Source organism: Ptychodera flava, chromosome 20 (genome assembly GCF_041260155.1).
Source record: "Ptychodera flava strain L36383 chromosome 20, AS_Pfla_20210202, whole genome shotgun sequence".
Classification (NCBI taxonomy): Eukaryota; Metazoa; Hemichordata; class Enteropneusta; family Ptychoderidae; genus Ptychodera; species Ptychodera flava.
Genome location: NC_091947.1, coordinates 17938515 through 17965114, shown reverse-complemented (window position 1 = coordinate 17965114; position 26600 = coordinate 17938515). Strand labels below are relative to the sequence as shown.

General features: G+C 37.0%; 2 protein-coding genes across 22 annotated transcripts in view; one reads left to right on the top strand and one right to left on the bottom strand.

Annotated features, from left to right (window-relative positions):
- Positions 1 to 2914, top strand: part of LOC139120205 (PDZ domain-containing protein 7-like) — a 36116-nt gene extending 33202 nt beyond the window's left edge. For all 9 annotated transcript variants that reach the window (XM_070684399.1, XM_070684396.1, XM_070684400.1 and 6 more), the window contains one exon: positions 943 to 2914. In XM_070684399.1, the coding sequence (XP_070540500.1) occupies positions 943 to 1080 (138 nt within the window). In that variant the 3' untranslated portion in view covers positions 1081 to 2914. The remainder of the gene's footprint in view (positions 1 to 942) is intronic.
- A 1943-nt stretch (positions 2915 to 4857) lies between these two features.
- The window catches only part of LOC139120203 (leucine zipper putative tumor suppressor 2 homolog), an 84412-nt gene continuing 62669 nt past the window's right edge, over positions 4858 to 26600 (bottom strand). For all 13 annotated transcript variants that reach the window (XM_070684379.1, XM_070684377.1, XM_070684378.1 and 10 more), the window contains 4 exons: positions 25705 to 26021; positions 20183 to 20884; positions 14786 to 14962; positions 4858 to 8489 (listed from right to left, as the gene is read on the bottom strand). In XM_070684379.1, coding sequence (XP_070540480.1) covers positions 6708 to 8489; positions 14786 to 14962; positions 20183 to 20884; positions 25705 to 25968 — 2925 coding nt within the window. In that variant the 5' untranslated portion in view covers positions 25969 to 26021 and the 3' untranslated portion in view covers positions 4858 to 6707. The remainder of the gene's footprint in view (positions 8490 to 14785; positions 14963 to 20182; positions 20885 to 25704; positions 26022 to 26600) is intronic.

The window sequence follows — 26600 nt, the reverse complement described above, 5'->3', positions numbered from 1 at the left end:
TCAAATCATCAAGAAAATAATTATTATTATTGAATAAATTACAAACAATATCAAATTATTGTAGAATATCTTCGTATGATAACGAATATTAATTGCTATGTATAGCTTAGTGGGTGAACCCACCCATGAAGAAAATGGTTTCTGACATGATGTCGCACATGCCAATCACCCTCCAATACCCAATCAAATCGCTGGTACCGGCCACACCTCAAAAGCCGGGTTATCGTGCAGACTGAGTACCCTTACCCTTTGAGTGCTGTAATTTTTCCCTACCAGAATTTTTGTGCATCATTTTACCAATTTTCATGAATTTTTCCTGTAATTTTTTGATAATTTTGGACTGAGTGGACACCACATTTCCATGGCTACAGTTTTTTTATCAAAATTTTGGCAAAAATCTGAACAAATTGACTGGCGTATATTTTATAAAGGCAACAAAAATTGACTTTGGTGTGCAAAGGGTTAATCTATGTCCAGCAGGGGTAGTGTGATACTGCTTTCAACTGTTCTAATAATCTAACCCTTTCTATTATTAGAAATGTTACTAGACCAGCAAGAATGGCCTTTTTCTTTGTCATGTACCGTGCACATTACATTAAGATCATTCCCGTGTGTTTCATATAACACTTGCATCATAGGGATCACATGAATAGCACAATCCACACACGTAGACTCATATGAGAAACTTAACTCTAGAGGGCGTCATTTATCTTCAGGGGATACCCATACTCTCAACATTTACTTGAAATCCTACTTGCTGCACCTGAACTTGGCCTTTCGGTAAAATTATACGAAAACATTTGAAGTCTCCAACATTTCAAGTATTCCAAACACATGTTTGAGACATCTTTGCATGCATTATGTTTTGTAAACGGCCATCATATTTGGCCTGTCTGAAAGGGGATCTTTTTGAGTAAAATAACCGTCTTTCTTGTTGAACAGGCTGGGTATGAGATCATATCGATAGAAGGAACGTCCCTGAAAGGTGCCAGTCATCCAGAGGCCGTTGACATCATCAGAAGAGCATACCAAAATAAAAAGAAGAATACCATGACGATGGTCGTCTTGCCGACAAGTTGATGAGACCAGAGCAGCACGGTTGATGATCTCTGACCGCAAATCTGTGAATTTGTGAACTCAACAAACTGTTGATAGTACTAACCAGAAAACTGACTGTTAAATTATTGAAATTTAAACTAAGTACTATTTTAATTAACTGTGTTCAAACGGATTGCCTTACTTACCTCTGACATATATATAAAAACAATTATTTAAAACGTAAATATTTTTCTTTTTGATATAATTGAGCAATATCACTCATAGTCCATGTTCTCTATAAGATTGAAAAGGACTATTTCGGCATATGAGACCAAAATCCAAAGACACTAATTTCCTTCATATACAGACAACAATATCACATTAATGATATTATGCAAGATGCAAATTAGAAGAAATCGTCTTCACTCATGGACTACAGCTGCCAGAAAATGGCATCAGTTGTATAGATGTGAAACACAAAGATATTAGCAGAGTTTTGGTGTTCATGGTAGATTACAAATTAGTATCGTCACTAGGAAAATACCAAGAAAATAACCACAGTCACACATAAGCAATGAATTCACAATAAAGATCCATTGTAGGTTTTACCACAGTTTGCCTTGGTAGATATTAATCTATGAAGTAATAACGTCATGGGAACTGGCTTCATAAATAAATCTTTCATCTTGAAAGAACATGATATAAGAATCTTTATTTTCAAATAGCAGCATTGTCATCTCATAAGAATTAGTGTCAATTTGTTTTGCTATCACAGTAAATCGTGGCATGTGGTATTTATTTATATCAGCATTGACAGTGAAAAACTTGTCACAGATATACAGACCTACTATGATTATTTGTTGTGCCAGTGCTAACCAAAAAAGCTTTGTTTTTATAACATACCATTATTGAATATGGTTTTTACAGTGTTAACCAAAACACCATGGTACCTTTTGTCAAAAGTTCATTTTTAACTGATAGGCATCTATTAGATGTATCACCTTGCGTTCCAATCTTGTCCTTAAAGTTGTCAAAAATACCGATTTCTATTGCTTCTCAAAAAGGAACTCTAAACAAGAAATTTGCCAACAAAAATTAAACAAAAAATTGCAATAATATTTCAAAAGTGCTACTATCACAAAAAGTGAACTAAACCTTTTTAAATCGTGCATGTGAAGATAAAAGACAACTAGTTTTAGAACTTGTCCAAATACCATTGCTCTGTACAGATAGCAGACAGTATTTTTGTATTTTTTTGAATGTATATATAATATCTTGTAAGGTTAGGGGATAGTATATGTATATATTGGCTAGTAAAAAAAATAGTCTGAAATTTAAGTATTGATTGCGAAATTATTTTGCTGCTTTTAAATGTATAGAAGTAATAATAAGTCTGAAGTTCAATTTATCACAGCGAGATTTATGAAATTATAAATCATAATATAGCATTTTTTATTTCCGTATTACCAAGATGGCTTTTTGTACATTTTCTGTCTGGTATCGATCAATTTTTTTTATACTATACTCAAATTCAAAGATATGTTTCTCCAGTCTATTGATACGCATTGTGTTTTGCTAATCTTTTCATATTATCACTAAATTATTTATCTGGAAGAGAGAGTCAACCCAATGAAAGTTATGTTATGTATGATTTGTGTTCTTTGTACATGATTGTAGAATAGAGTTTTTTAAATGAAAGTTTGGCAAGCCTTGATTGTCCAGCCTTGGCATTGTGAGACTGATACTGGTATGTTATTTAATATATATTGGAGATTTTACTTTCATCTGCTGCAACTTTTCATACTTTTTATTTTCTGCTACTGTTTTGGTGCTGTACATATTTTACATGTATTAAAAAAAAATAAGGATATTTTAATCTATGTCTCTGAGGTGTTTTTGTGCGAGTGGATTTTTTCTGATGCGTAGGTTGCACTAGCTGCAATAAGTGTAAGCCCTTAGGCTGTGAGCTGGCTTTTTCTGTCATGTTAGCTGTGTAAGGACAGCCCAGGGCACAGCTCAAGGGGTACAATTATTGCAGCTGAGGTTGCACTTGATGTTAACCTTGAGACATCAAACTGTTCGGTTCAAGGTCACCCTGAGACTGTTGTTGCATTACATAAGACTGGCCAGACCAGCCCAATTGGCATTTATCTGTAACTTATGTAAGCGGCCATGTTGTATATTGCTCAGGTGTAAGTAGTTGTTACTGGCTGTGGTGTCCCCATTCTAGTTGTCATGGTTGTGAAACTGCAGGCACTACCATACATCTACCATTACTAAAACTGCTCTGTATACTCATTTCAGAAATATTTACCTTGGGAGTCTCAGTGTCTTAAATCATTAACCCTGAAGTAAGAAGTCATTTGAAAAGTCAACTTCGAACCTCTAAAACCAAATGTATATCAGAAATGCTGCCCTCTAGCAAAGTTTTAAAAACTTTTGTTTTTACCTGGCGTTGCAAATTTGCTGCATGCATCAGATGGTCATTTATTGTAGGTAAACAGTCGAGAATTAGTATGAAAAACCACGCAGTATACTGAAATACACTCACCCCCTCTTTTTGTATTTAAGTGTTTCAGAAACAACACTGAAGTAGCGATGATAGAAAGATCAATTTCTTTGGGAAATATTTCTTGACAAGCTTTGTGTGACAATTGATGCATCGTGGCAGAGAAATCATGAATTGCAACCAAATCATCCTTGCAGAGAATTGGTTGTGAATTTGCAATATCAGTAAGGGTGAATAGCTCCTTGCCTTCTTATGATTCTTTCTGATACAAATACAGTAAATACAGTACATATAATATATGATTCTTTCTTTTACTCATCCATAACCCAAGGAAGAAGTCTATGATAGACCTTATGGCACTCAGTACCAACCACGTTGTCAGAAGAGTGGAAAAAACAGAAATCTAGCGCCTGTCATTCCAATATTTGTGACATTTGCATGTTCATTTCATAAATATTCTAGATATATTAGCAGCTGTTGAGGAAATCATGAAGGCAACAAAATCATGTATATATCGCCCTCTTGCTACTTTATAACAAACCTTTTGTTTTTATTCTCATCTGACTGGTCGGTGTTTGCCACACGACACAATTTTAAATAATAGAGACATTGCCAAATTTGTAGATTTGCCAGCTAGATAGTTGAAAATGTAGTTTGTAGATTTGAAAACTATATTGTTGATAGTACAGTTAGTTTTTACACTACATTTTCACATTTGGGTGCAAAATGCTTGTAATTATGAAGTCCCAGCTTGGAGTATGAGACTGATGCTGCAGTTCCTCACTACCATATACAGTACTTGTCACACAAGGTTGTACAGGACTGTTACATTGTGCTCATAATTTGGTTTTTGTTAAACTCTGTGCATTCTGCATGCTACCATGCTTATTTAACACACTGTACATATTTATAAATGTATTTGCTTTCATCTAAATATGACTTATGGATCAGTTTTTTGCCTTACACCTCAGGAAGCGAAGCAATATTGCACTAGTATAATCTCAAACCACTTCATGCAAACAAAGAGTTTGAGGTTTTTGCCATGCAAAACTGAATCTGGTTAGCAACATGACAATGTTTGAACAAAGCATAGATTTTGGCAAGTGTATCATGCACCAGTCAGAAGTGGTGCATGCCCTTTTAAATCTTTTAATACCTTCTGAAGGCATGCAAATGACACCAGAATCCATTTTTTGAGGAGGGACACTTTCTTGGTATATTGCCAGTATATGTGGTATAACAGATTGTGGTATTGTTGGATTTGGGAAGAAGGGGTTAAGAATAACAAAACACACCACTACGGTGGCAAATCGGTTATGTAGTTTTCATTTTTATTAAGAGGAAAATGTCTACAGGCCTACTTGTAGTACTTTCTGATACAAGTCTATAAGATATGAGAATTTCCGTTGTCTTCCTGTGATACTGCCGATATGATTGGAAGACAACAGTGGAGAAAGAGAAATCTAGCACCAGGCTTTCTAAGTTGACATTCCTCCATTTCACAACTATTCTATACTGACTACAGGCTGTAGAAGAAATTATCATCTTAATAAAATCAGCTGACAATTCCATCGGTATTGGAAACGAACATTTTGGCAGGAAACATCAAAATTTCAACAACTTTATCGCCATCTAGCGACCATATAAAAAAAACTTTTGGTTTTTTTTATCCTAACGTGGCTGATTGTCTGTGTTTCAAAATAAGCACACATGACTCAACATTTTTTTCTTTCAATAAATACAGTAATGGTTTTGTAAATGTGTAAACTGATAATGGTTGAATAATAATCTAGGAAAGAAACAAACAAAAAAAGGAAAACTTATGACTGCACTCTTTAACATCAACATAAAACTAACGTACCACTTTTGTAATACAACTGTGGAAATTTTACTGAATTCCCCCTCTATATAAAAAATAAAATGTTTCATAACAATGTTATATAAAATTACAAAACTTCCGACAGTTTTGGGCATGTATAAATTCCAGATACTGCAGGGCAATGGTGCAATCAGTCATCTGTGACTGCAGTACAGATATTGCTGAGTTCTCTTTTCAAGTTCAGCAGATCATTCTATATTGATGTTCTGAGAACACAAACCCCGGCAAAATTGCTGGACTTAGCCTTATAAAACCTAAACTCAAAGCACATGATTCGTTTTTTTTCAGATTTAATACTGTGTGTGACATGATTTCGGTAAAATCATGATTTGACGATGGTAAGTTAAGTGCCAAGAGTTGTGAAATATTACAACAAATGAACAGTTAGTGAAATAAAAAGCACTGAAAAGAGTGGATACAATGTGATACAGAATGAGAATTTCCACTCTTCAATACAACCAAGACTGGGAGTCAGTTGTATTCTAGCAATCTACAAAACTACATACAAGGACATGGTATAGCAAAGAATTCCTTGGAAAAATCTAGAAATGAGTATATGATTTCATTCTAGTCTGATACCTGCATTTTTCTTTGAAAGTGTGTTAAAAGAATATGTCATGGTGGAATAAACGACAAAAACGTCTTTTTCTTGGATTTTTAGACAAAATATCAAGAAAATGTTAACATTTTGACTTTTAGTGGAATCTATGAAATTCTTCCTCCATACAAAGGAGGAAATACAGTCTCACATTTGAGTTCATGAATTATGACAGAAAAGGAATGAAAAACAAACAAAGGGTAAACAAAACACTACAAACTCCAAATGTGAAAATCTCTTTCAGGCTTTATTAACTACAATGATTAATAACGTGTTGAAGAATGTGAAAATTCACTCCGTGAATGATGATTTTGGAGCAGTAGCTATGGCAACTGTTGTCATGACAACGCTACATGAAAACCAACAAACACTACATTTTCCAAAAGGGAATGAAGTAGGATAACACTCTGCCTATCCGTACACACAACGTTTCAGTACTTCCCTATTTTTATTGCAAGGAAGAATTCACCAAAATGATTTACTTTGAGGAAAACCATGGTATAGTAGTGTTTCTTCAAATTGTACTACATGCATTGATATAGACGGTTACCAAACCACATTATAAAATAAACTTGCAAAACCAAGATAATGTAGTTGGTTTAGAGCAAGGAGTCCCACGAAATTCACTATATGTGGGTCTAGTTCAAAGGTTATCTTTGGCAGTACTGATTGTTAGTTGAATATTAAACATGGTCTACATACTCATTCATATCTCTACGTTCAAGTTCAACAGTCAAATGCTGCACTTCCTTCTCAAGGTTTTTATTCTTGCGGAACATTTGGATATAATTGAGTTGCAATTGTTTCTGATAACTGATTACTTTGTCCTTCTCACTTTGCCAAATTTGTCTCTCTTTTTCAAAGTCACTTTGCTGTTCGTCGAGCGAGTCCTGAGCTTTCTTCAGCTCTGTTTTCAGTCTCTGCACCTCAAACTGAAAGTTGTCGATCACCAGGCTACTCTTTTGCTGTTCTTTCGCATCTTCTGATTGGCTGATGAACCCATTGTGTAACGAGGTATCTAATTGGTTCTTCAGACTGCGCACCTCATTGGTGACCTTATCAAATTTGCCCTGTAGGTTGACATTTTCTGACCTGGACTTTCCTAGCTGCATCTCAAGGGAGACTTTATCATTTTGAAGTGTAGAGATACCTTCTTTGAGATCGGTTATCTCTTTCTTAAGCGCTAAGTTCTGTGTCTGAACGCTGAGCTCATGCCCCTCGTACTGGCTCAACTTGCTGTTCAACATCGCTAGTTCGTTTTCCCGGGCTTTCAACTTCTCCCGGATGTTCCTAACCTCTCCTTCTTTGTGTATTAGTTTCTCGTGAGACATCATTCCGTCCTTTTCGTGTTGTTCCACCTTTGTTTTCAGTCCTTTGAGTTCATTCTCATGTTGTTGCTTGAGGCGACTTATTTCGCTGTTCTGTTCGAGCAAAAGCCGTTCCTGCTTGGTAACTTGCACCTGCAGCCGAGTGAAGTCCTGCTCCATCTGTTTCTGGGTCTCGCTGTTTCCGTTACCGGTCTCCTTCATTCGGGTGAATTTCGCCAGCATGGACATCTTCTCCTTGTCAGCATGGTTTAACTTTGACTGGATTGCCGATAACTCGCACTCCTTTTGGCTAAGCCTGCGATGGAGAGTTGATATTTCACTGTCTTTCTCACTCTCTACCTGGCCCAACCTGTCCTCCGAGGTAGCCAACTCTCTCTCCATCTGATGAAGTTTACCCCGCAGGGCGATGAGCTCTCTGTCATTCTCGCACACCTGCTTCAGACGATCTTGAAGATTGACAATTTCACGGTTCTTTTCAACAATCTGCTGACTGAGTTTGTCATGCACTTCCTGCAGATACGAAACCTCGCATTTCTCTTGACTCAATTCATTGTCCTTGCGAGAGAAAGTCTCACGGAGAGCCGCCAGTTCCTCTTCTTTTTCCTGCAGCCGTTTTTCCAATCCCTCGTTCAAGTCCTGCACGTGGAGCACCTCAAACTTTTCAGCACTTAGCTCATTTTCTTTTTGGCACAGTTGTACTTTCAGTTGTTCAATTTCCAGACTGATGTTGGATATTTCCTGCTTGCTCTCCCGTTTGAGTCTTTTCTCCAGAGTGCTTATTTCAGATCCTTTCTGGCCGAGCTGATTGTCCTTGTCGGAAAGCCTCCCTTTTACAAGTTCAAGTTCGCTCTCCTTTTCTGCAACCACCATCTTTATGTCTTTGATTTGTGATTTCATGGTGAGGATCTCGCTCATTTTCTGACTGAGTTCACCTTTGCTCTCCTTGAGTTGTGATTTCAGCAGTGAGATCTCTCCCGATTTCTGACAAACCTGCCACTTTGCCTCCTCTGTCTGGTTCACATAGCTCGTCTTCTCATCTTTCTGAGACACTATCTTCCTCTGCATGGCATCTTTTTCCTGTTTCGTCTTCTCTAATTCCTTCTGTACCCTCTTCTTCTCTTGTTCAAGTTGATATATCTGTTTGCAATGAACAGACAAACATGATTACTATAGAAACTTTGCTCACTTTCATTTCTTTATTATTTTTACATCATATGTGCAATTGATCTGTGACTAACATACTACACAAGTTTTGAAACATTTAATCCCCTTTCCCTCGTGGGGTTAATTTGGATAGTTGAAATTACGCCCCATTCTCACAGAACTTGCCATTCAAACTACCTCAGTCTGCAAAAAACAAAATGTCCATTTGATTTGATAAGTTCCCCCTTCAATGGCATCACATAACTTAAGAAGGAGAATGACTATGAAATGTAACAAATTGTTTTGAACTAGAATTTCTAAAATTATTGGGGATGGGAGGTGGGAATTTCAACAAAATTAAACCTGGTAGAAGGAAGATAAAATCTTTGCCAGCTCATTTGCTTGCTAACCGTTCAAACCAATCTATCAGACACAGTAGGGCTGGATTAAAATTTCATGACTACAGTGGTAAAGTCCACTATGTATTGCCGGACACTCCCTTCAACTGTATTTTTTGCCAGACACTCCCCTCAACTATATTTTTCCACATCTTTACAGGCAGAATGAGACCAAACTCCTTTAAATTGACTTATTCAGGGAAAGGACATTCCTGAAGAAACTGGAGATAAATTCATCTTCCATTCCTTCCATGCTCCCCTTGCATGACATTGATTAGGATTCCTTACTGTTCATCCAGCACGTTATGCTGAAAAAGTACCCAAATTAATGCTTGAAGGCAAAACGTGTTTATTTTTCTTGACACATCTTTCCTGGGATCAGGTCGTCCTTTTTCTCCAGGGAAAACATTCTTGAATTCTAGTTTCTACTTTGTGGCCTAAGTAAGAGGTCATTCACCAAACCTTTTCGTCCTTTCTTTGGGTTTTGATCTGTGATGATGCTAATATTATCCCACTCACAAAAAATCTTTGCAGATATGATTTTATGTGTTTTGAAAAGACATCAATTGAAATATTTGGATCAATGGTTGCACCAACATGGCAGTAGGAGGGCAATGAATTTGATGCAGTTTCGCCTGATAATGCCTGATCTTACTTGATATGTATCTCAATGCAATAGTATAAGGCCTAAACAAAATTTTGTATGCTCATTTTCAAGGACTTTCCCGGATTTTCCTGGAAGCTTTCAAATTAAGGACTTTCCAGGAGCTTATAGACCCTGCTTTCTCTGAAAATTAGTTCATTGAAGATGCGTAAACACGAAAGTGTGTCATTTTTACCCTAAAGTACTTTAAGATGGTGTTATCACTGAACAAATACAGCTGTATTTGCCATTAACTATATAAAGTTGTGAATGCAGTCTTTAGTCATCTATCATTAAACCGCTGTACAAAGTTCCAGTTTCTGATGTGCAATCCTTTGCCTCTTCAGTATCCGCCTAACGACACACTCATATGAGAGGTCGGCTGGCCATGACCTTTGGTCTGACCCAAGTTGACATCTCTCCTGGCCCTGTGACACCGCAACATGTGGCATCACTTTGACAACACAACTTTTATGAAATAATTCTTCCGAATGTCGTCATTACAAATTCCTTAAGACCACAGCTACTGGAGATAAGTCTAATAAAACAATTAAAATCAGAAACTATGTTTCCATCTTGGTCAAACCATTTGACATCACAGCTGCTTTGCAACCCGTGGTAAGTGTATTGTGCAAAATTAGATTTAATTCCTTGCCAGTGGTGACAGCAGTGCTGATGAACTTTTCGATAAAATTTAAGAAATTTCCTTTAGTTCACATAACCAAATTGTGACTTTCAAAATTTACCTACTTCCGAAACAATATTTTTCTACAAAATGATTTCAATTTCATTATCTTATTTACACAGAAGTTGCATCAGATTATTATGTTGTGCAACATTCACTTAAATGATACCTGAAAAAAATTACTGGAAAGAGAACTACATGATCTGCGGCAATATATGAAGTTATCTGTAACATTGCAAGGACTGACGGTTTACGGCTTGCATACATGTGTCATATCATGAAAGTATGGTCTTTGACTATCTAAGGCAAAGGTCAGGTCAGGTCAGGTCACTATGAACTGATAAGGAAGAGGGTAAGAGTAAAATATTGGTAATCTATGACTGGGACTGAATTTGACTAATTGTACATTTGTCATCTGCATTATCTAGTGGAAGTTCTTGACAACAATTTTCAATAATTACAACTGCATCCTAACGACCCTTTTTAAAAAATGTTGTATCTCAGTGGTACTTTCAAACCCGCACACAACAAAAGCCTATAATTAAACCATCTTTTGGGCAGATCGTCCATGTAGCCGACACGAACACGAAGTGTCTGTTACCGGCTACCAAAAACTATGAAAAATAGTCAAGAATGAGCAACAAAATCACTATTAGTTTTAAGTTGCAGGTAGAATAAGTCTGTGCCTTTGTATAAAATACTATAAAAATAGTAGAAAGTGAACAACAAGTTGAAAGTTAGTTGAGGAGACCTTAACCGCATATCATTTGCATCTCATTGTCGGCTACATGGACTGTGTGCCATCTTTTGAATACATGCAGTACAGACACTGTATATTTTGTCTTACATGTGGTACTTGTGACTGTGCACATAGTTTGAGCAACACAGTAGGAAGGAAATAAACAAATCCAGAGTATAAATAATACAATGTTTCATTTCTAGGTGGTTCAGAGGTCAGACACATCTTTCAATTGAGTGTTGTCTGAGTGTGCCATTTACATGTACCTATGTCGCTTCAGTTTGACATACAATGTACAAGTTGCTGGTTGTGTTTTGGTAACAACAATTTACTCATTTAATCCCCACACAGCTAATATTTTTCCTCAAGATATCTTCCTTTTATTTCCTTTGAGTACAAAACTGAGATTTCCACTCAAGGTAGACTTCAACAATTTTATATGACTCCAATCTCTGAAGCTTTGTATTTACATTATTCACACAGCATTTCATAACAGAGCATGTTGATTCAAGATGTACATTCATGTTTCCCAGTGAGTAGTGTCAATCCTCAATACTGGATGTGATGGGCGTCAACCCAAAACAACTACACAAACATCAGTTCTATAAACCATAGACAGTCTATGTATATACAGAACACGCTGTATAGACTGGTCCATACAAAAAATTAAATCACATGGTCTGTTAAGTGGCAAACATTGACATGTAGAAGGTAAAGAATTTCTCAGACAACTATTTCATCAAGGCTGCAGTCAATGTTGAATGAAAGATATTAAATTCTCCAATACCATTCTTCAAGATTTTTTGTATTAGATGCAAGTCTTTGTTCATGTGAGTGCTGACGTGGATTTCGTGAAATGTGAAATATGTTTCCCCAGTATCAAAATAAACGAATGTGACCATTCCAAAGCTGACACAAACATTACTCTATGGAAATAATTTTTTTATCTTTTCAGCAGCTGTTGCTGTAACTGAAAAAATATTTTTTCATAGGGAAAGGAACAATAATCACTCAAGCTGTAATTTCTCCCTTTGAAAATCTCATCTCACAACGTCAAACAAATACACTGAGAGTGTATTGACTTAGTCGCTGAGTGCGGACACACACAAATGGACAACCGTTATACAGCTGCAATTAAATGGGTATGTGCGAGATAAGAAAATGCTGACCTGTGGAAATTAAGGTTATGTTTTCCAAAAATCCTGACTCCTAAATTTGTATATGTCCTGAGTTCTCGTCAAAACAACTACCTTTACCGGAAATACCTAATGTAATGGGTGTCATATTTTTTGTGGAGTAATCTATGGTAACTTATGGCCATTATGATTTTGGCTGCTGTGCTGGGGGACAGTGCATTAATCATGTTGGTTGAAGCTATGAGTGGAAAACACTGGGAGTGGAGTGCAAATGCTGTTCACATCCAGTATGTATACTAAGTTTGGTTTGTGCTTTGTGTTTCCATTTTCACAAGCTTTGTTACCAAATTAGACAAGAGCGCATAAATGCAGAGAACACCATATCAGAAATGCCTAGAAATGACACACAACAGTGTCAAGGATGTACAAAATCTAGTCCCAGCCTTGAGTGTTCTATGGGGTGAAAGTTCTCCTCTAGCAATAAACTGTCTGAATTCTAGAAACCCAGCAGGCACCATGTTCGTGATCATCCTTCAAGGTTCAATACATTTAGTCTAATCTAGGATTCTGTGGCATGCACTTAACACTAATCTGCACAATCCTTAGATATCACTACTTTATAGATTCTTTTAAAAAGTGTACTTTTCAATTTCTATCCAAAATGTGATTTTTCAATTGACAAAATTAATCTTTGGCTCTTTCATTCTATTTATCACAGGAATTCAACACAATCCTTACACGAATCCTCCAGACAATATTTTAATCATAATGACACAGTTTTAATGTTAATCGGTATTCAATACAGTGCTCTGGTGCAGATTTTCAGCTTGCAAGTAACACAACAAAAAATATACATGATAGCTAGCCTGGCAATCCTGGGGCCAAACTTGTTTACCATCATGGAGCCATGATTGGTTGGACGAGAGCTGCAAATAGCTCCATTAGCCACCTGCCTTTGGTTATCAAAATCCATCAGTGCATGGTGATACATAATTTCACATGAAAAATGCCTATCTCCATTGCAGTTGCTGCGTTGTACAACAGTAGATGGAGCATGCTCAATGCTTTCTACAATCACCATCTCCCATTTGCACTTACAGAGCTTGTCTTTAATAGACTGTGCTGCATGTAGGGTATTATGGAGTGTACTACACGGATGCTGGGGAACATCCTGTTTCTATGACAACCAATTGTCAAATCACCCAATACTATGACAACACAGCTAACAATCTGTCATGTTTGATGCACTGATACACACACACTGCAGGAACTCCATTATGATGTCATGTCCCTGTGGAACTAACAACTCCCTGACTCCTAACAAACCAACACAAAGCTGTGGTCTTCAATTACAAATTTGCAAAGCTGATGACAGCCCATGCCTAATCTGACACTGGGTTTGACAGAAGCGGAAAAGGGGCAAAACCTCTCTCTGTGAAAGCAGATCAACTGGAAATCAGAATCTCAACTGCTTTTGAGTATGTCACTGTTAGTTTGGAAAACACTTGAAGAACAGGGTGAACCACTGTTACCATGGTTACAATGCTCTAGGGATCAATGCAAGGCTACATGGTTCTCTTTCGTTTTGTTTGAGAAGTTGTTTGTCTCGGATCCCCCTTGCTTGGACTGTTCTTAAAGATGACTGAAGCAATTGGGCAGGTATTGTCCCATAGATGTTGAACTAGCAATGGCTTAAATACCAACTACAGGACTGGTGAATGCCATGGAATTTTGCTCATGATCATTAAAACAGGAGGCAAATTCCATGGTGATTTTTTTTTTGTTACTTTTTTACATGGAATTTTCATTCGGAGATAATGGAAGGATTTTAGAATGCAACATGACAATGTAATGTCCACAGCAGATTTCTACTTTGAAATATGCCTGATGAATTATAGTTTGACATGTCTGTTCTAAATACCATAGTAGTGAAAACACTATGCCATTTACTGTGACTGTCTCTTTCTATACATCGGCCCTTTTTGTCAGGATTTGGATTAGTGGTATTTTGGTGTCCACTTCCTGCCAACGCTAAGGTCCAGTGATTATTCAGTATTTCATAAGGAGAGAAATCCAGCTTTTGATTCCTCACAGAGTCTCATTCATAGATTTACACAAAGAGGTAGTGAATATCAAACCATGCTTTCCTACACTTGTACATGCAGGGGACAAAATAAATAGGCTGTTGGCCGACTTTCTCTTGAATATACACAGCGCATGGTTTGAGCACTTGAGAGCATCAAAATAGAATGAATACAAAATATTAAATGTCTTTGATACACTGTATGTTTCATACAGATTGTTTCAATTTTCTGCTGGGGACAATATGCAGACAATGGAAACAGGAAACTTCGCTGGGTGAAAAATGATTCATTCGATTGTTTAAATGAATTTATTATATGTTATTTCATCCACCATCAAACATACAGAAGATCAATTACAGGATGAAGTACTCATTACTCCTGGGCATAAGATGTAATAAGAAGAAAAGTGCCTTGCTCAGTGGGCACTGTCAGGTTTGAACTAACCACCCTCCAATCAATGATGAGATCAATGGTGTGCCCCAGTCCCGTGGCCTATCCAAGTCTTGAGCTAATCTCCCCTACAAGAGTGATTTTGGTACTATAGTCAAAACCAGACTGGTTGATACCATTGTACTTATGGGGATGAAAGGAGGTGTAACTATTACCTGTCTCCTGAGACTTTGCTCCATCTTGTACATCTTATCTTCAGCTTCTTTGAGTTCTTCCCGCATCTCCTCGATTTCCTCCTCCCAGTTCTGTTGTTTCTCCTCGTACACTTTGAAGATTATCTGTTCATTTTGTTCCATAGTCTGCCTGAGCAAGGCGATCTGGGATTCCTGTTCCTGTGGAGTATATTGTTGAGTAAAAGTAACAAGTCAGTGTATGGTCTATTTAATATTCCAATGCAAAATGCAAGTCTTGTGGTTTAAAGTTCTCGACATATACTGCTTCAAACTGTTTCAGCGAGATATGTCTCTACAATGAAAAGAATCGACATAACCCATTAACCATTGTGGTTGACCCAATCCTATCGTTTTCAGTAGCAAAGTTTACCCGTTGCAAAGGGAATTGGGGTCAACAGGTTAAAAGTTGAACTCCTTCATATATGGTAGAGTAGTTTCAAACAACTATTGCCATTTTTTAATGTACTTTTCTTTTGATTTAGGATAGTCTCATATTTCAGGAAGCCCTAGAACGTTAATTACAAGTTGCTTATCAAAATTGCATGAATACGACCATAAAATTATCCATGATTTTATTTCTGATTATTTTACGGTAATTATGTCCACAAACTACCTTAATTTTGAGTTATTATGTAGCCCCTGGTTTCTGTCCTTTGATGTTAATTCAACTCTCTAATAGTATGCCACTCATATAAGCACAGCTTTCTCTTCTCTACAGGGCCGTTTTAGTAATTTTAAAAGCACCATATTGCTTTTTGAAATAGTCTCCTATTCAAGTGCAAACTTATACAGTTTATGGAGAATCTAAAACCACAACGGTAAAACACGGCCTGTCAAAATGAGGAAATTTGAAATGTCCAATGAAAAATAAAAATATGGTTCTTGAATAGCACAGGGAAGAGAACACACTACCAATACGTTAAATTTAATCAAAACACTGGTCTCCAGAAAATCCCTCAATGTAATGGAAACTAATTCCAAAGTGAAATGAATGTAACATATGTGCTGCCAATCAATTTCTACAGAACGGAAGATGGGATTTATTTTGCAGCAAGATCTAATGGTTTATTGAATAGCATAGAAATATTTTACAAGAGATAAAATTGGAATTTGCCTGTAAAAATATCCGATAAAATCAACAATTTCTTTCTATTTTGTTCAGATAGCACAATCAGATTATGCACAAACTGACACATTTGGCAATGCACCCTGAATAGGCACAGCAGGGATGTAATATAAGCAATCATTTGTCATTGGGTTTTAACGCTACCAAATAACAAGAATATCTTTTGGAATATTTTTCCTTGAAAACAAACACTGAAAACAAATTCTTAATTTGCCAGTGATGGCCCCCTCATTGATACATCATTTTATGATTCGTAATTATCTTGGCCAGACTCCAGCTTACATACAGAGTGGCGGGTATTTCTGTTATTTGATATCTGATATGATGATGAATAGATGGCTGTGGCCAGACTCCAGCTTACATACAGAGTGGCAGGTATTTCTGTTATTTGATATCTGATATGATGATGAATAGATGGCTGTGCCATGGTTTGGTGTCACTAGCCTCCGTTCAGTCTCTCAGCATGAAACTACATGCAATTGCTGTATGAAATTTGAAAATACCTAATGGACTCTCCTCTTGGCTGTGGCTGAAAGTGTTATTTCTGTAAAGTTTTAATTCTGAAATCTTGTTTCAATGACAAAGAAATTCAGCAAGCATCTAAAGCAGAATCAAACCTATAGGCCATTTGTGATAAAGTATAATTATTGTATTATGTACCTAGCCTTCAACATGTTTGTTAAAGATAGCATTTTATTACTCTTCTTCAAAGAATAAAAATATGTGACCATATGAGAAGCTATTGATAACAATTTTATGGATTCAACATTGGTTAAAGAGTTATTCATCTATTGTTTAATTGACAGGTAGATACACATGCCTCACAAACGACAGAAATTATGTTGAAATTGAAAGTGTTTTTGTTGGTTTCACCTTTGCCACATGTAAAATGGTCTCAATCTGGATATTTTAGTGTGAAAATTATCATTACCGGATTAATTTGTCTGCCCAAACTAAAGCCGACATGACTTTTCACCCACTGGTTTCAGCAGCACGGCCCAAACAAGATAGACAGATATGTCATCGGCAACTCTCTCTTTCCCCTTTTTAGCTTTCTTGTTTGATATCACCAAGAACTTTTCCATCTTTGTTTGACTTTTTGATCTGGGTGGAGCAAAACTTTAAACTGACTTTTTCAACTCTCCCTTGTGGTTTGTCTGAGAATGGGTGCCTGCACTGGTTGAATGAACTGTTGTTTGAAAACAAAGTTGGAGTGATTTTTCAACATCTCTGACAGTTTTACAAGCCTCCTCCAACTGTTTGGTTTGGGAATTGCAAACAGTGCTCTAACAAGAGACATAAACAGACTTTTTGAACACCTGATGTTGAGGCTACAGCACAAACGGATAAAACTCCCCTTTCAGGCTCTGATTTCTATCTTCTTTCCTGTAGTTAAAGCTGAACTTCCACACTGGAGTAAATGGTGTGGAAAGGGTGGTTTTTACACAAACACATTTCACTTGAAGTTTCAGAATCATGAATGCCAATTTTTGTAGGCTAATTGAACGGTAACAATGAGTATTCTTGTCCTTAAAGTGGTTGCGTTTATACATTAGGGAGAAGACATATGCTTGCACACTACACTGTGGACCATGAAAGCAGACTTTATGTATTAAATCACATAAGAAAGAAAGCTGTTCCTTTGTTCATTATGTCTATGGCTGTGTGCACATGTGTTCAAGCACTTGATCAATTTACATGTTAACTTTCAGGTAGCCTGTCCACCCAATCCTCCACCCAACTATTAAAATTGTTGATTTTTATAGCCATTCCAGGATAATTGGATCATCTATATGCATAATTTGGACCAGACAATCATCAATCATAATTAACACATGCTTAGAAGTTAATTGCCCCTATCCTTTGCAATTTGCATACCATTAAAAAGGGAGAAAATCTCATTTAACTTTCATCACTTGGGTTCAAAATATCATATCAAACCTCTGTCTCCCCACCATGGCAAGTGGATATGTGTGGTCTAGGGTGCGAGCAGTGGCAAGCCACAGCAACCACAGAAGAGAAAACATTACATGTCAACCACGGTGAAAAATCACCAGACAAGGGCTGGTTTCAATAATATTCCACGTGGTGAGTTGATGAGGTTCAATCGAAAGTATTATAAATCAACACCAGATGGAAGATGCCCCACCACAGGAGTGAAGCCGATTCATTTTTCAGCAGAATTGTATTTTTTTTTGCTTGCATCAATTCCCCATTGTGCTAGTTGCTACAAAATGTACAACATATTAAGCTGTTAGAACAGAATTCTATATAACAATAAAAGCCCAAAAGCTTGATTTGGAAAAATTTGTGTCCTATACTTCTCTACAATATGAGGTAATGATATTTCATAAATGTCCTTGGAGATGCTTGTGAATTTTAAATGATTTATTGGTTGTTCTATTTTTCATTCTTATAGTATGCTGATGTCAGTTTGACCAAGACTTTGAAATCGCTCCAGTGTTGCCCATCTGTCTGCATGTGACATCACAGGGTACACTGGCTTGTTGTTTATTTGTGTTTGTTTGTTTGTTTGTTTGTGTGTATGTTTGTGTTTGTTTATTTGTTATTTTTAATAAAATAACAGCGAAAAGCTGTTTTGTTAATATTTGTCAATAAAGAGCAGTTTACTTGTTTGTTTATTTATTTATTTGTTTGTTTGTTGATACGTATTTCCGATGGTTAGGGTTAGGGTTAGGCTTAAGTTAGGGTTAGGGTTAGGGTTAGGGTTAGGCTTAAGTTAGGGTTAGGGTTAGGGTTAGGCTTATTCACTCCCTCTATATATTGATCTCAATATATAGAGGGAGTGAATAAGCCTATTAACCCTAACCCTAACCCTAACCCTAACCCTAACTTAAGCCTAACCCTAACCCTAACCATCGGAAATACGTATCAACAAACAAACAAACAAATAAATAAACAAACAAATAAACTGCTCTTTATTGACAAATATTAACAAAACAGCTTTTCGCTGTTATTTTATTAAAAATAACAAATAAACAAACACAAACATACACACAAACAAACACAAATAAACAACAAGCCAGTGTACCCTGTGGTGACATGTGTTTGGCCAGATATTGTCTTCTGATGTTTTCTTATCCAGATATAGCCTACAGCTGTTTTATTCCATGTTATGACTTCAGCACAACTTGATTGCACGGTCTGATTATGACAAAAAACTTGCCAGACACATAGTGTGACAACAAAAAACACCTCTCCCTCCCCAAATCCGTTTTTCAAATTACGATACGAGTCAATGTAAAGGATAAACTGCACGCCTGATATTTGAAATTGGAGCCCTCAGGCAGATAGAGCAGCAGAAGTCTCTCCTCTCTCCAAAAGTTCAAACCAATGTCACTATGTAACCCTAGTCGGCCTACCGAATACCAGCGGATGTTGAGAATATTGTCTCATCACCAGAGGTATGTTGACGACTAACCAAAAGTGTTGGACGAAATGAGTGTACAATCTTGTCTTGTCATGTAAAGAGATACAACGAACAGATGTGCAAGTTATTCAAGACATAAACGCTCCAGAAAGTTAAGTGGCAAAACTCTATTTGGGCATAAACATGTAAAATGCTACTGAACTATAATCTCAAACCAGACAATATGTCTTCAGTGGGGGATATACGGGAGAGACAGTCATAAAAACTGTTGCTATTTATTACTTTTATGTTGTTACTTTCAGTCACGGAATTAAAATAGAAACTGTGTCAAACTGCTCTCCCAAATCTCATCCCCATACACTCAAGGCCAAATATTTGTATTTTAATTGGAAATTGAGGGAATATTTGGGATTAGCTATCAGACATCTGGGAGTCTCCACTCAGACAGTGGAAGACTGTTCAAGTGGCTTACCATTAGATAAAATTTACGAGACTCTTATTTTAGATAAATATGTACACACAGTCGTAGCAATATTGTTCCCACGTTACAAACACGGAACTGAATATCCTATGCCTTGAAGCATGTAAATTTCATAACATGACTAATATTTTCAAGGTTTATATCTTGTCAGTCAACTTCTAATTTTATTGTTGATAAAAATGGTATGAAAGTGGGTACTTTGAGCCGTGCTCAACAATAAAGGTACAGCTATATTTAACACAGAAAAGCAAAACCTGTAATATATTTCTCTTGGATGTAATAAAAGAAAATAGTCTATTGTTTCCTCACAAAAGCAAAACATGTTGTTTATCAGTGAAAGGAAACAACAGAAAGGGGAAGTTTAGAAGGTTTTCTATTCACCTGAATTTTTTGTTTCAGGTCGTACACAGACTCCACTTCTTCCTCTTCCATGACGACACCGGAGGACAGATGTGAGGAAACATGAGAGGAGGAATCCTCATACTGGGTGCCGGCTCTGTAATCCATTGCCTGGCTTGAAGCAAGGCTGGAATTGCTGTACCGGCGTGGGTCCTGCATTGGCACTGGTGGTGGGGGTAGCGGTGGTGGCTGTCTGCTATAGTCCGAGTTGTGGCTAGACTGGCTGGTGCGACTGACTCGCCGGTAGTCCAGCCCTTTGTGACCATTCAGCTGGGAGTTATACTGATTCTGGTTGAAGTTGAGTTGGTTCAGAGACTGGGAGAACGGAGCCCTCCTCAGTGAGGGTTTCAACTCGGCCAGCTGGTTCACGGAGGAGATGCTGGTCCTCTTGCCAAAGTTCAAATACTTGATGTCCTGCAGTGATTGCGACTTGATCGGGTACGGCAGCCCCGGAGCATAGTGAGTTCCTCCTAAGTGAGAGCGTGCAGGTGCGTAGCTGGTTCCTCCCGGTGAAATGTTATCCCTGTAGTTCTCTGCTCCCGAAACTACATCTGGAACCCGAGGCAGGCCGGCGATGTTATCGGGAGTAGCAGGTCCTCTCTTGGTGGGCGGAGTTGCCGGCCCTCGCCTGGTTGGTGTTATTGGCCTGACTGCAATCGGCTTGATGAGCCTTTTCTCTTTATTCTGCGAGTGATAAAACAGAACAGCATGTCATGTCGTCAACTGGCAGCTTACACTATCAATTCCCCCTGCACATGTAACTATGCCTGTGCACAGATGGCCTCTATCAGACAATGCTGCTTATATTTCAAATATCACAATAATCTCACCAACGCATAATGTGGTCACCCATTGACATGCAAATGATATGCAAATTCCAATTTTGCAACAGAGGAGCCTATCGGCTCGCTAAGTGGATAAGTAGGTCGTATGCTCTTGTTTGTTTCCATCTGTCAAACTGTGTCAAAACATCAAGGTACTCTACTTACTGTTGCATAATTACAAACAAAAGAAATCAATAAACTTAATCAGAAAAGTGTGCCCTAGGAAACAAAGAAATGTAAACAGCTCTAAGATGAATTTTTCTCAGTGAATGGTGATTTGGTATTTTTCCTTCCAAAGCAGCACTTTAGGAATATAACAACTAACACAGTGGCGTGAATGTATTGATTTTCTATCCTTTTACAACTTTCTCTTTGACACAGTTCTACCTCATTTGCTCTGATAAAAACATCAAAGACTACAATTTGTCAATTCTGTTAGAGATCGCAAAACCTTAAAGCAAACCTTTTACTGAACACGTTTCCTGAAAAATAAAAGGATATTCTAATTTCACTACAAATAACGCAGCACACAAGCTAATGAGAAAATTTTTTTTTCTTTAAACATTACCGGATACTGTGATAATGGTCAGAATCCTTTCATTTTCATCAACCTGATTAAAGTTGTCCTTTTCATGAAGCACTTTCTAGTACACTTAATACATGTACAAAGCAACATTACAGCCTGAAGGCTTGTAACGCTGTATTTTTCTCATTACATCGACATAAATTATTTATCTTTGTGTCAGTCCCTTGAGCAGCTGTTAATAATTTGTGGGCATGTAAAAAATGATTCATATTTGATATAGCTACTTTTACACATAATTCTTTCATTCCTCATATGTCTGGGTCGCTTTATCGCAGATGCAAACGTTCATGCCATGTTTTGTTTTTGTACTTTGCCTGCAGACGTACCAGGTCACAAATGGTCCCAGTAATTATGAAAGAACAAACATTACATATCTTGGGTGCTTTCACGAAGCTGCCATAACTGAGGAAGTGCCATGATGAAAGCAATTAACATTTGATGATATTCACAAATATTGTTGACCGACATTTCGTGACTTGCACAATTCCCTAATTAAGTTTTCCTTTCTTAAACACTAGCCATACTCCACTTGATCAGGTGATTGATTGACTTTTATTTTCTCAAGTATCATATTTTCTTTGAATAGAAAACCCCTCAAAGCAACTTGGATCAATTGAAGTCACTAACGCACCATGACTGCTTCATGCATAATAAATATGTTCATAATGTTAATCATACCTCAATATGATTAATTTCATTAATTCACAAAGATTTGCTTTCAATGAAGGAGTCAAAGACAAACACTACTGTGCTCCCTGAAAAATTTTAACACAAGCCCATCACTCTCATGTTTGTTGGGTCATTTCATGGCAACCACAGCAGGCTGTTATTTGCCATGGTACACTAAATATTGCTCTGAGGGACTATACACTGACCTTTCACCATAGCTGGCAATGGTATGATTTGCTTTAGGCTACAGGTATTTACAGATACATCACGTTGAAATAGGAATGAGAATTTTCAGCACATGAGCAGTTAGTTTGTTTTAATTTTTTTAATTCAGCTCTTCAGAGTTCCCCACTATTCAGAAAAACTTCCATCTTGAATTTTGAACCCATCAATATACATTTCTGGTCAGAAATCATCACTCACAGAATTACATCTTTTCACACACCTCAATTTTTACTCACAAACCAAAGGAAATTGCATTTACAGTCACATTTCTATCAACACAAGTGTTAATCAGGAGGCTCATATAGAATACTGAAACATCGAATTAACATTTACAAATCAAAATCACACAAGACAATTTTTATCAAGACATAATGCAGCCAATGTGACAATTTCCTGACAAAGAACACTTTTCATTTATCCTTGACACATTTAACATTTAGATCGATTAAACATACATCTCAGTATTTTCTACAAGATAGGACAGAACTGTGAATGTTCTCCCACACAAAGAAGTACTAGAATTCCTTTAAAATTTTGAAAAGTTAATGCTCTTCAGGCCTTCATTCTTAGCCATACAGACTGACTACATAAAGACACAACAGATCCAAAATAAACAGACCTTGTATGATTTATTTTCATATGTACATCTCAACCTTTGGATTTCACCTGCTTCCACTTCCAGCCCAGCTATTATCAAATCTTTTATTGCCTTGCAACCGAACCACTCAAAAGATAAAGCAAACACAAAATGAAACACTGTATTATCAGAGATTAAGGTTTCATGCCACTTGGCAGAGCTTTATCAAGGGCTTTCATGCAGCACTCAATTAAAACGGGGCATAAATCTTGTAATTACTTGTCCAATTCAGCCCTGAGCACACTCCAACTTTATTTGCTCAGCACAATGGAAAGCCCTCTAGAGTTAAGGAGAAACCCAATGAGACCACATTTTTTTATTTCCGCTGCTGGTAACGGATTGCAGCAATTGGCAAATGTGAATGGTTCAGCTGTCATCTATTTACCAAGTGATTAACATTCAATATTTTATATGTACCTAGAGACATGATATGGAAATTTTAATTTACATCCTCCATTTTTTTTATCAGAATGACAGGGAATATTGTTATTTATGTCTGTCTCAATACATTATATTTCCATCATACTGTTGATGCAAATTTTGGCCTGTTTTGTGAAGATTACTTTTAACCCTTTGAGTGCTGTATTCTTCCCCATCAAAATTTTAGTGCAACATTTCACCAATTTTTTATGTACTTTTCTGTCATTTTGGTAATAATTTTGGACCAAATGAACTCAACATTTCATTGGCCACAGATTTTTGGCAAAATTTTGGCAAAAATGTAACAAAAATTGACTTAGGTATATTTTATAATGGTGACAAAAATTGACTTGAAGGGTTCAGTAAGCATTCCGTGAGAGCAATGCCGAGCCACTCACAAAGTGGAATTATTCCATGCTTCAAATACATGTACGGAAGTATTTCATAATTCCTGAAAATGAGTAAAAAATCACACTGAAAACTAAAGAAGATGTGTCCTAGTGTTAAATTTGAAATCCAAATGAAATGATTGGAATTCTTAATACCTGTCAATACACTTGTTTAGGGTTTTTGTCCCACGATATTTCCTAACTTTTAATTTCAAAGCTTTTGATCTTGTTCTTTCACAATTTGGCAGACTTCATTTTAGCACTACTTGACTTCATATTTTTCAACAAATCAAAAAGAAATTCTTGAAAGACCACCATACTGAGTTGATCGACAATGTACCTAGGTACCTCTGCAATGGTTCAGAGGCTGGGGAACTTCTATTCAGACAGAGTCAACTATGCGTCTCATACTGGGTCAACAGGTTACACACAGATCGTGTTCACTAATTCAATTAAAAGACTAGTCTAGGCGCATGTTGTCATGTTCAAAGAAGATTACAGAATGATTTTTTTTGAAATAAACGTGAATGGCAAGTGTCGGTAACACATGGCTGACTGATCTATTTTGCCCTCACCATGCCAACATGGTGATAATCCTATAATTGATTTCATTCTAGAGTCGATGCAAAGGCCACTTTACAAGTCTGATTTCAACAACAAGTTCTGTCGCCGATATAGAAATGAGCAAGCGTGTCCAAAACTCCAGACAACTAGAGGTGCATTCATCTTACGCACTACAATCTGAGAAGCCAGGTTTTGTTAAACACATCCTTTCACAAATTTTGACCTCTGATCATCACATTGTGGAGTGGGTTTAAAACATTCGCCACCGCAGCGTGCCAGCACGTAACCCCAAACTGCACTATAATTGATGTTGACAAGTCGTGAAATGTCGGAGTGCGGATTAATACCTTGCAAAGCCAGGCTATATTATCAGAAGGAATGTGTTTCTTTTTGTTGTCGTCCTATATCCTAATTACACGGAAACCACACAATTTGTGGTATACCAGGGGTGAAAATGTACAGAACATTGACAGCTACACTTGAAAACTGTCCTTCATATGTCTACTATCAATCAGCAAATGCATCTGATAAATTTTTGAACATCTTCAATAATTTACATCTTTATAGCTATACGGAAATTGGTTCTGAACACCACATTAAAGAAATCTTATCTATGTGATAATTACATTCACTTGCTAATAATTTGATGACATCACATTTGGTCATTACCTCTTGGAAATTTATTACCTGAGAAAAATGGTTGATCAATTAAGACATTGCATATCATATTATATTTTACAGTAATGAATAAAACATGACCTTTAACATAGTAATAGTATAAACCCTTGTGAGTTGAAAAATTTGCACTTTGACTGTTTGGAAATATTGTAGAAGAGTGATGAGAGAAGATCATGAAAAGTAACATCAACATTTAATAATTTAACACTGTTTAACAGCGTAAATATGTTCTTGTAACAGCTGACAGATATAGTATGTGAGTAGTTTGCATGAACCATTAATCCTTTTTCACCAAGTTAAGGACCTTGTGCATGGTAGTTTTTGTCTGCAATTTTATTGAAAATTTGGTGAAATTCAATATAAAAGAAAAATCTCTACGGAGAAAAAGAATGACATTATCAATATTATTCAAAACCAATAACTAAATATGTTTCTGATGAAAATAAGAAAAATCTTTCAATTAAATAATTATGACAGTTTAGCTTGGATAAATACTAGTAGTCTATACATACCTTTTCAAGTTTTCCACTGATGGGAGTTATTTGAGGGGGTCCAACATCTACATCCTCGTAGACAGGGCCTTCCTTATTAACCGAAGTATCCCCAACACCACTTTGGTAGGAGCCACTGCCCCTGTACCCGCTGTCGTTCAGTAAACTGCTTACGCTTCCCATGGTGCTTGATAGCGGCGACTCGTGTGACGGACGGTACTTTGCGGAGTTGTAACCATTTAGATGCGTGGCCCCAGTGAACCCTCTGCTGCTGCACACTGCCATGGTACCGGAGCGCTCCCCAAAGCTAGCGGGAGGATGTCACATGAGATGGATTTCTGCAGAAAAAACAGAAATGACTTCAATTTAGTTACTCTTATAGCATATGGCAAACTGATATCAACTTCAGTCACAAATGATTAGTACAATGACAGAGTTGAGAAGACAAACATTAATTGTATTCATTTCTACCTCTTTAAATTCTATTTGTGGACATGGTTTATCCATGAATATTTGAAACAATGAAGTTATGCAGCAGAATGGTAATACAAAGGATTTGTTAGTGACAGCATTATGTTAAAAAAGTCTTATTGCTGTAACATTGTATTGATCCACAACCTGTTTGCTTGTTTTGAGAGACCTTTCTAAATGTTTGCCATTTCTACTTTGCGAGTGGTTGGCAAAATAATTGCATCTACAAATCTGACCACAGACCTCTTCAAGGGTCTACGGTCAGATTAGCTGGTTCTAGAAACACTGAGCACGCAGTCTACTGCTATGAAGTCTGAGAATATTTCCCTTTGTGTGATTGACCCTTGAACTTATCAACAAGCCCTGTACGTTGTTAAATCACTCTGTTGAAAATAATGAAGTCGTATCTACGTTTCAAGAGGCTGTGGAGTTAATCACATTGGAAG